We start from the raw sequence: 11073 nt of genomic DNA, 5'->3' as shown, positions 1-11073 counted from the left end.
TGAAAAGAAAAAGCCATAGTCTGCTCACGTAAGCACGCAACAAGGAAATAGCTACAAAAAAGATAATAAGGAAACAGTGCCTGGTGTTCATTTGTCACTCAATAGTTGTGGCACTAATGCACAGTGACCCCACAGTGCTGCTTAGACCGAACCCAGGCGACACGGTCACCTACATCCTGGGGTGAGTGCACAGGCACTCGGGAAGCGAGCCCGGAGCTGACACCCGGCTGCCCTGCCGTCACCCGCGGGTCATCCACCCCGCACCGGGCCCGGCGTGCGGAGCCGGCCATCCCCAGCACAGGGAGCGCTCCGGGGCCGCGGGGATGGCGAGGCCGGGCGGCGGCGGGCGGGCCCGTGGGAAGGAGGAGGAGGAGGAGGAGAAGGAGGAGGAAGGAGAGGCGGAAGCGGCGGCCGGCGATGGCCGGGGCGCTGCTGCGCGGGGTGCGGCGCTTCCCGTGGCTGTGCAACGTGCTGCTCTACGGGGGGCTGTTCGCGGCGGGGGACGCGGCGCAGCAGCTGCTGCGGGGACAGCCGCCCGACTGGGCGCAGACGCGCCGCGTGGCGCTGGTGGCCCTGGCCTTCCACGGCAACTTCAGCTACGTGTGGCTGCGGGCGCTAGAGCGGGCGCTGCCCGGCCGCCGCCCGCCCGCCGTGCTGGGCAAGGTGCTCTGCGATCAGCTCCTGGGCGCGCCCGTCGCCGTCCTCGCCTTCTACACGGGTGAGTGCCGGGGGCTGCCCCGCAGAGCCCCGCGCGTCCGCCGGCCCCGCATCCCCGGCAGCGGCCCCGCATCCCCGGCAGCGGCCCCGCACCGCGACCGCCCTCAGCGGGACCGGCAGCCACCCCAAGGGCCGGGGGAATGGGGACCCCCTGCCCGCCCCGCGCCGCTCCCGCACCCCAAAGCGCCGCTCGGGGAGCGGGGCCGCGGCCGGGGGCTCTGCAGGGGCGGCAGCTCCCCCGAGGATGCCCGCGGGCGCTGAACCGCCTGTGGCACTGCAGAGCTCTCCAGGAGCGGTGCTGGACCGAAGGAGGCCTGCCCTGAGCTCGGTCGGGCGCGTAGATTTAATTAGCAGCAAAGAATGCAGAGCACCTCGCGCGGATTGCAGCATCCATGGCTGTTTGAATTGCTGTGCTCAGTTCTCAGCGGCAGCTGTCTCGTTTTCCAAAGCACAGGTGTAGATGTCGGGAAATGCCGTTGTTCAGGGAACCAGCGTCTGCTGTGAGAGTCTGTGAAATAAAGCATGCTACTAATGGCTAATCTCAAAAGCTAGCAAGTAACAAGATACTTTAAAGAAGTCTAGTATCTATTTCAGAAATAAACATGAGGGAATAAGAAAATTAAAAGGTGAAACTAATGTAATTAAATGCTCTCATTTAACTTAAACTTAATGTGTTAGCCAGTAAGACAGGTCCTCTTTTTGTCTGGGCTTGGGAGATGTGCATTCTATCACTCCAACAGGGAAAATACTCAATTTGTGATTGAAGAGAAATGAAGTAAAAGAAGAAGTCAAACACCAGATACTTCTGCTCAAGATCTTAACTGTATCACAACTTAGAATTGCCCAAGTACCAGGAAGATCTGAAGGACCAGAAAAGGGCCAGTATAAGTCCCTGAATGGGGTAGCAGTAAAACAATGTATCCATAGAGAGATACTGATAACCCCAAGGCATGGGAATACCTGGAAAGATCCCAGAGTCGGACTGAGGAGCCTCTGCTTATGTGCAAAATGCCTTATTCTCCTCTCATGGGTGCAAAAGGTGCTTTTATCCTCTCTGTCCCACCATACCACCAGAGGTGTGTGGTATGGCAGAGAAACAGATGCCACAACAGCTGTACACCCCATAAATCCCAGCTGATCCCGGGTGTCAGTGCTGGGAGTCAGGTCAGTAGATGAGGAGATTTGATGTAACACTATTAGGTAGTCAGAATGGTATTTGTGTAACAATATCAGCTTTTCTCTCAAAGATATTATAATGTATTTTGAGAAGGGTCTGAGATGTCACTGGAAAATGTGAACATTTCATTTTTTGCATTTTTTCTGATTGTTGTGAATATTTTGCCACTAGGTATGAGCATCCTTCAGAGGAAAGAGGACATCTTTTCAGACTGTAAAAAGAAATTTTGGAATACATATAAGGTGAGGCAAGCAATTTGCTTATTTCACAGCTAAACAACAATAAAAAAAAAGGACTCTTTTTTTACTCTTTCTTTCTTTCTCTCCATTATTTGATTATCTGTAGGAAGCTTTAAGTACCAGCAGTCACATGTAGTGAAGGCAGTCTGGGTCAGGCAGATGGGTGAAATTATGCCTTTTAAAAATGAAATGTACAGTGTTTATATACATAACAGTTGCACCCAGCTCTGCTTGAATGACAGCCCTACAATACAACATTGATTCAGGGTTTTTTTATCTTTTGTCTTAAGAACTACCCACGCACCAGTGTTTAGTTAGTGATATTATTGACAATGCTTGTAGACCTATTAAAATAATTAATTACAGAGACACTTTCTTTGAGAATCATTTTAAGGCTGTACTTTTCAGTGACAATCTTCTCACTTTCAGAAACAAGCTCCCTTGTTTTAAGAAGGCTTTGCTATAAACAGCTGGCTTTGATTTGCATTTCTGCATACACAAGACAAAATTATCCGTGCTACCTCAGAGCTGAGCAAGCTGAGAATGTTAAAGGCTTCCCAGATGCAAGAAGAATGATGGATAGATTAGCAGGGAAAAAAAAGTAACAGGGGAAGATGTGATTGCAATGTGAATTTCTCTTCATATTGTAGAACTATATAGGTAGGGTGGAAAAGGATTATTTTTATTCCTATGGAAGATGATTCTAAAAGCAGTGCCCACTATAGCCTATCAAAACATAAGGTTTCTATCAGCCTTATGTTCTATGAGTAAATTATCCATTGATTTTTCTAAATATGCCTTACGTGTATGAGTAAGTAGAAGGAGCATTGCAAGTGTGAAATAAATAGTGTTCAGTGGTATTTTTCATTAATGGCTGAAACAAATGTTCACATGTTTAAACATTTGTTCACCCATCTGGTAAATACGTTTATTGTGTCTGGTGTCAGATGCCTGTGAAGAATTAACTGTGCTTAGGGTTTTGTATCTAAAATGAGTTGGAATAATGTGTTTGAAAAACTCATAGCATAGAGGCTCATGAAGATGATGAGAAGTTTGATATAGCAAACCCTAGGTTAAGCAACTCCATTTGTAATTGAACAGCTTTTAGTGATTTTACTCAAATACGTTTCAGTCATCACTGAATGTGGAAAAAACGAATCTTGGTGGTTGAAATCCATAAGAATAACAAATGATTAATTTTCCTTTCAGACAGGACTGATGTACTGGCCTTTTGTGCAGGTGAGTTCTCAGGGTGGCTCTGTGAGCCTTTCCCTGCCCTAGAACCCAGGATCCTCTCCCATCCCCACTGTGTCTGAGCCCAGGAGGAGCAGTGAGGTTGTTGGGTGGCTAACAGTGCCTGGAGATCCTACCCTATATCCTATCCTCTATCCTATCCTATATCCTATCCTATCCTATATTCTATCCTATCCTATCCTATCCTATCCTATCCTATCCTATCCTATCCTATCCTATCCTATCCTATATCCTATCCTATCCTATATCCTATCCTATCCTATCCTATCCTATCTATCCTATCCTATCTATCCTATCCTCTCCCATCCCCACTGTGTCTGGCCTCAGGAGGAGCAGTGGGGTTGTTGGGTGGCTAACAGTGCCTGGAGATCCTATCCTATATCCTATCCTAATCCTAATCCTAATCCTATCCTATCCTATCCTATCCTATCCTATCCTATCCTATCCTATCCTATCCTATCCTATCCTATCCTATCCTATCCTATCCTATCTCCTATCCTATATCCTATCCCATCCTATCCTACCCTATCCTCTCCCATCCCCACTGTGTCTGGCCCCAGGAGGAGCAGTGGGGTTGTTGGGTGGGTCACAGTGCCTGGAGCACTAACTGAGCTCTCTCTCCTTCCCCCACAGCTGTCAAACTTCATTCTGATCCCAGTTCACCTGAGAACAGCTTACACTGGCCTCTGTGGCTTTGTCTGGGCTTCCTTCATTTGCTTTTCCCAGCAGAGTGGAGATGGCACAGCAAAGTCAGCGTTCATGTGGCTCCAAGGAGAGAAGGTCAATGCAGATGAAGAATCATCAGACAAATAAGAACTTTAGGTTCTGAACACATTCTAAATTGCTAAACTGGGTTTGTGAAAGTCAGTAAATTACACTGCAGCCTCATGTTGTGTTTAAGATAAGCAGTTATTTCAACATTTGGTGGTTAGTATAAGCAGTGGAACAGTTTGTCTTTGTGCCTGTTTATTTTTCATAAAAGAGGCCAGTTGTATATTGACATTTAATTATTTTCATGCTGTCAGCGCATCTCATCTGGAAACAACTGACTTACAGGGTAATGCAAGCATTTGTACATCCTGTCAGACTGCCTCACTGGGCAGAAATATTAACTGTAATTTAATTTTCAAACAACTTGTAATTGCTAGAAAAAGGAGAATAGAACATTAAATCATCAGTTGTTGGATCTGACAATTGTTATCAATGCAAGATTGCTTTGCAGAACAAAATTTAATGGATTCCATATCTAAAAAGTGGCATTGAATTTGTTTAATTGAGAGGAAACAAAAGTGCTGTGTTTGTAAAGCCCACATTTCTATGGGGCCAACTTGTTTTATTCTACATGAAAATTTATGTAGGAAATTAATGATTTCATAGAATACACAAACCTGGACTATATTTGTACATGTTTTATCTCAGCTGGGAGAATAAAGATTACTTTGGTCAGGTCCATTTGGGGTGGGTGCTGCCCATTGACCCTTGGGGTCAGTCAAGCAGCTCCTGCATGGTGGAACCCCCCAAGCACTGCAGGGAGCTCTGGTTCTGTGTGCAGCCACTGCTTCCTCTGCTCCTCAAGGGCCATGGGAGTCTTTACTCCTTACTCCTTTTAGCTGTTTCATCGTGCTGAAGATACAATTAAAATTTTGATGAAAAAGAACATAGGAAGGAAGGTAGCATGAATGGCAGAATCCAGCTATATTATGTGTCAGGAACTTCCATTTTTTCCTCAAATGGCTTTTAAACATTCCTATTCATAGAAGACACTGGGTAATTATACATAGGAGACTAGGAGAAGGTAAAAAATTAATCATGGATTTGCTTTGTCAGCTTGAGGATCAGGTCTGGATACGGGTATTTTTTAAATGTGCATTTCTATCTCAAAATAGGAACTGTGCAAATTTCTGTGGTTGCAGTGAGTTGAAATCAGACCAGTAAAGGAGCCCTTGCTATATTAGAATGGGATTTTATGCCTTGAAGTTACTAAATTGTAAGCTTGAAAAGGGTATCTGATTTAATGGGTCTGATTCTAAAGAGAAGATTCTGAATCCCTCTGTTACAACAATAATAAACCCCTTTGAGGAATGTCTGAATTCCTCAGCCTTGTCTAAATAGTGTACCAAAGCCTGCTTAGGCTATAAATAACCATTCTTTTGGCCAGCAGCTTCACTACTTAATATATTACTAACAATTATTTGTCATTGTAGGAGCCCAGTGCTGCTTAGCTGAGGAAGGAAAAAGGCTCATGCAAGCATCTATTTCAGGTAAAATCAACTTGTTTAGCATAACCCAGTGCTCAAGAGTGATGCAGAGTGCCCACATGGCTTTGGGCAGAGGACTGCAGCAGTGAGAGGAGGGTGGAAAGCAGGGGCTGCTTGCACAGCCTGCTCTGCTGGCAGCCAGGGGAGGAGGTGCCTTCCCTGTGAGCTTGGATCAGTCACTGCAATTCCATCTGCACTGCACAGGCAGGTGTGGGAGAGCACACCTGCCTACAGCCTCAAGGTGGAATTAATTTTAATTGGCTTTTGACACCTTTGGCATGGCCATCTCCAGCTTGGCTGGCTGGTTTAACTGTGGATGTTGAAATGTGCACTGAAAGCTCCATTCTGTCCCTCTGGGACATGGAGGCTCAGAGGAGTGGCTGCTGTGTCAATAGATTCCTTGTAGATATTTGGTGAATTGAATTCCCCTGCTGCATGAATCACCAAGTGTGAATTGAGCAGTCCTGCTGCTGGACATCCCAGGAGGAGTAGGAATGCACAGAGGAACTGACTGAATTTTGTCTGGCTGTTTAAAAAATGAGTGAACAGATGCTTCAGACAGCTATAGCTGTTCTACTGTTCTTGTGTGTATAAAGTCCTCAGGATAAAGAAGCAATTTCAGTAGTGTTTTTTCTGTTGATATTTTTGGGATCAGACTGGTATTCCAAAGTCTGTTCTATTTAGTAAGAGCTAAAAGTTTCAGGTAAGGTGTGCTAATTAAGTATTTAACTTTTTTTTACAGATGCTATTTATTTTTATTTCTGCTTGTGCCTTAAGTGTTTAATGATTAATAGCATTCACTGGGAGAAGGGACCTGGAAAATAATGTCATTACAAGGAGTGAAATGCTGTTGGTTTGCTGTAAGCAGTATGTGATATTTTGCTGTAACTCAGAGCAAAAAAATCTTTCTTCATGGGTATGGTAGGTGAAACTTAATTTCCAGATGAATCAAGAATTTATAACTCATAATCTGTATAATGCTGATTCCTTTTTTCATCAGGAAAAACTAATAAATGAAAGATCCATCTTTTATTTTAAATGGCTTAGAAGCTTATACAAGCTGTGCTTTATTGCTCTTGCTTTTGTGCTACCAGATTTTGCTTGGGAATTTGAGCTAAATCCTGTTTTGTCTTCAAGTTTCTCTGGCTGGGGAGTTCAGGATTTCTCTCCATCTTTTATTACTTGAAGTACAGTTCTTTCATGTAATGGAAGCCTGTGGCTCTTATATTTCAGTAGACTTTAGATCCTACATAATCCTTTCACTTTCTCCATTTCTCTTAAGGCATTTGACAGCTAAGTAACACAAATCCCTTTTAACATAAAAAAAATTGTGTTTTTTTCCTTTTAATTGTGAGCACTGATTGGTCTGACAAACATTTCAGACCCACAAAATGCAAAATAATGAAGCTGCATTGGGACAATTTCTCAGTGTGCATAAATTAATGGATCTTCTAAAGATTTTCTTCCTCTGACAGTTTAGTCTGAGGATTTAATCCCTTAGTTGTTAGAGCCTTCATTACTCCTTGATACCTTTTTGGTTTAGAAGTTTAATTTCAGGATAACAGAATGGCTGAGGTTGGAAAGGACATCTGTATTTCCCACCCAGGTCATCTAGTCCAACCCTATTTGACACATGTGTAAACTTCTGTTTGCTTCTTCTAACAACTCAGTAACTTCCTGGGGGAATAAAAAAAGAAAAAGATGGGCAAGATTTATCCTAATGTGTCTCTGCTACCCTTTCAAAAACAGTCATAAAGGCTTTATGACTATTTCCAGGAATTGCACTGATCTTACTGCCAGCTGAACATGCAGATTTCCACAACCAGCAGGATGAACAGAATTTTACATCACAGAGGTGCTCAGGAAGGAGCAACACACTGCCAGTAGCTATTTGCCTGCAGTCAGGTGATATTTTTATGTCATGGATCCTCTCTAAGAGCAAATGGGATGAGCAGACATTTATATCAGTTCCAGCTCCATGTTATTCTGGATGGCTGTGGAGATTTGAATTTGATAAAATGAGAATTTCAAAATTTATTTTTCTACTGCAAATCTTTTATGTAAATGAACCTTCTGTGCTTACTAGTATGCTAAATACATCCTTCTTGGAAAATTCACCAGAAGGCATTTGTCTTTTTCACACCAGAAGCACCCACCCAGTAACACAGCATAAAATAACCAGTTCCTGCTGCAGCAAAGGTGAAACTGCCTCTAGTCTGTTACCATATCTGATGTGTTGAGTTCCCTTTATAGAACAACCTTTGAAATCTATGCAGCTTCAGCCTTCCAATCCTCTGCTGTAAGTGCCAGTGCTTCCTGCTTGTGCTGCTGCCTCTACTGCTAGTGCAAATCCAGTGAGATGTGCAAGAAATACTTGAATTTTACTAAAATAATGAATTTCGAGTTGACTGAAATTGTCTATGTTTTTGCAAAGGCTTAATAAACATTAAATGCTCTTCTTTGTCTCTGTCTGTCTTTAACTCGTATGTGTATAAACAAAACCAGATCATATGTAAAGTTCTTATGGGATCTTCATGGAGCACATGCAGCAAAAAACTCAATTTGATGTTACAGACCTTAACACAGCAGCAGAGTAAAAACTAAGGAGGGATTATTCACTGCCTTTAGAGTTTAGTTACACACATTGTCATCTGCCATTTCTGAATAAATTCAGAACAGAATTCCCATCTTCAAAATCTTATCCTGAAGCAAGTGGACTTTTATTAAAAATACTTAAAATTTTGATATAAGTATTTCTTTAGATAATTAATATATTTGCAGGAAGAATTGAGGATTTCAGGTAGGAATAAGATATAAACAACTTTTCTAGAGAACAGAGTTAGAAATGGGGTCCTTACTGACCGAACTCAGTCAAGTTTGTGTGGGATACTCTTGGGAAGGAAATGGTTCAGAAGATTTGAGGCTGAAGGGAGTAATATATTCCACAACTGGAAGAGAGACACCACCTCCATTCCCTGCTGTAACTTCTTGTATATTTAGAATGAGGAGAAAGCTTTATGGAAAGAGTTCAAGTTGAAAAATTCTGTTTCACAGACTTCAAGGCCAACAGGGAGAAAAAACATCACTCAGTCTGAATTCTTGGGTAGTGCAAAGCAAAGAGTTCTTCCTGAATCAAACCAGTGATGTTGACTCCAATGCCATCTTCTAGGAGCTAAGCCAAACACTTCGAGTGACAGAGGATTCTGTGTTTCAAAGAAATTATTTATGTGTTCTTATGAAATTTTATTACCTACCCACATCAATCTAGCCTTACCATTCTAATAAAATGTTACTTCCTTTCTGACAAGACTTAAAGTCTAGGTACAGCAGGCAAAGCCTTCTGTGTGCATGTAGTGGTAAGCAGAGTTTTTGTTTACTCCTTGGGTAAACTGGAATAGCTTTAGCTCTGTTAGCCCTTTGTTATATCACTCTTGAATCTCGTTTGCAAACCCTTTTTTGCTGTGCAGCCTCTAATTTGAGATGTGGACAGTAATGCTGTATTAATCCCAGTGCCTTTCATATATGCCTCAGATAATATTTTTTCTATCTCTGCCTAATATTCCTGTTCTAAGCCAGCCAAGGACTGTCTGTCCTGTCTTACTGTCCAAGTTGCACTGAGAACTCACATGCACTTGCTAAGCCCACCCTGTCTGGAGTTACTGTAATCCATGTTAAACAAGAACAAAGAATGCAGATTACATGTCTGCGTGTGTTGCATATACTTATCAACATCATCCACCCTAATAATATCCACCCGGCCTTCCTTTTTTTCAGTTTATTAATTTATTGTGGTCGTGCCTAAAAATCTTGCACCTTGTATCCAGGTAGAAGAACAGTTTAGTGCAAAGAATCGAGCAGAATGTATAATTCCCTGCTATGCAACATCATTAGTAATTACACCAAGGTGCTGAAAGAAACTTGGGCCTGGAAAAGTCTAATGAGGTGTGAAGTAGGGTCAGAAAAGACATTTTCAAGGACAGCTGTGCTGTAGCAGCAGGTACATGGGAGAGCTTCAGGAGCTGAAAAATGGGTGGTTTTGTTTGCTGTGTTCAGGGAAAGCCAGTCATGAAGTGGGGCTATAAAACAACAGGGAAAAATGACAGCAGGTGAGTGTGCACACACTTGGGGGTTGTGTAAGAGATGGAACAGGGACACCTATGCTAATGCTCTTCTCTGCCAGATAACCTTAAAAATGGGATATTGATAAGTCCCTTTCCATTTTACACCCTGAAGACTGACAGAATCAGGGAGACCAGGAGGGAGCATGGATATGTACCCTGGCAGGTAGTTCAGTCACCAGAGATACTGGGATAATGGGAACTGGCTGGGAATGAAACTGTTCCCCATTTCTGTCACTGTGCTTTATCCAGTTACAACAGAACCCAAATGCACAAGCACCCAGATGGCTGTGATAAATACAGGGCTTGGCTCATATGGGCTCAAACCATGCACACAAAGTTCTGCAGCACATGAGATCCTTTAGCTGTGGAGGAAGTGTCAGCTTCATTCTGAATTGTGTGTCCTTTTACAGGGTGTGACTTGGGGGCAGAGAAATTTAAGTTACAACTCTTCCCTGGGATTAATATCTTACTGTAGCTAACATGCACTTAGTGTGTGCATACATAGGAACAAACTCTCATTATTCTTTTTTTTTTTTATTTGCCAGGATAACAGCTTTCCTCTCATTGCTGAAATATTTGGGAAAGAAAATATGAATTTTGATGATTCCTTTTTCCACCTCTAGATGTTTGTTTTTTTCTGTTCTATGCTGATCTGGAGAAATCTACCTCTGAGAGACTGGTGCCCTGTGGTATTCTTGTTTTGCCATTGCTTACACCTCTCTGGGAATTAAAACCCACCTTTACTCACCTACTAAGGGTGTCCAGCTGCTTCAATTTCATGCATCACATACTTTTACATCCAAAATGTAACAAGACTGTTAACTGCAGCTGATTAGCCATGACATGCCAATGACACTGAAGGATTTTGTATTAGTTCTATATCTAGTTCAGAATGGTCATCAGACAGTAATGAATTATGATGTGTTCATAACTACACCTGATACATCACAGCAATTACCCATACAATGTTTTGCTTACTGTTTTGGGGCAGAAATTGGCAAAAAAATCCAATGGAGCACAGGTACAAATAGAGAGAAATTCAAATTGTAAAGAAACCCTTTCAGAAGTCAGGGCAGTGACTTTATAGCTTCCAGCTCCAGTGAGAGGAGTAGTGAAATGGCCCACAGAAGTGAACTTGCCTGTTAGGGGGAATGGAGCACGGACACTGCACAGGGACATGAATCAGCAAGACACTGGCACAGTCTCCTTGGGTGCCTCACAGCTTGCAGGCAGTTTTGAGCTCTCTCTGTAAGACACCAACTTGTGTAAGTAAAATGGAAGCTTACAGAAAGTCACCTCTACATTTT

At 42.9% G+C, this 11073-nt stretch overlaps 1 protein-coding gene across 2 annotated transcripts; it reads left to right on the top strand.

The window, feature by feature from the left end:
- The first annotated feature begins 417 nt into the window (after positions 1-417).
- Positions 418-8095, top strand: MPV17L (MPV17 mitochondrial inner membrane protein like). Of its 2 annotated transcripts, XM_059484796.1 has the most exons (6): positions 418-718; positions 2066-2136; positions 3343-3372; positions 4021-4167; positions 5592-5648; positions 6388-8095. In XM_059484796.1, exons 1-5 carry the CDS (start codon positions 418-420, stop codon positions 5607-5609), a joined length of 567 nt encoding a protein of 188 aa, XP_059340779.1. In that variant the 3' UTR covers positions 5610-5648; positions 6388-8095. The 2 variants fall into 2 exon arrangements, with proteins under 2 accessions (XP_059340779.1, XP_059340778.1); XM_059484795.1 differs by having other exon boundaries at positions 4021-8095.
- The last annotated feature ends 2978 nt before the right edge of the window (positions 8096-11073 follow it).

This window comes from Ammospiza nelsoni, chromosome 17, assembly GCF_027579445.1.
Source record: "Ammospiza nelsoni isolate bAmmNel1 chromosome 17, bAmmNel1.pri, whole genome shotgun sequence".
NCBI lineage: Eukaryota > Metazoa > Chordata > Aves > Passeriformes > Passerellidae > Ammospiza > Ammospiza nelsoni.
Note: the sequence above shows the minus strand (reverse complement) of the source record. Positions and strands in the feature narration are given on the sequence as shown.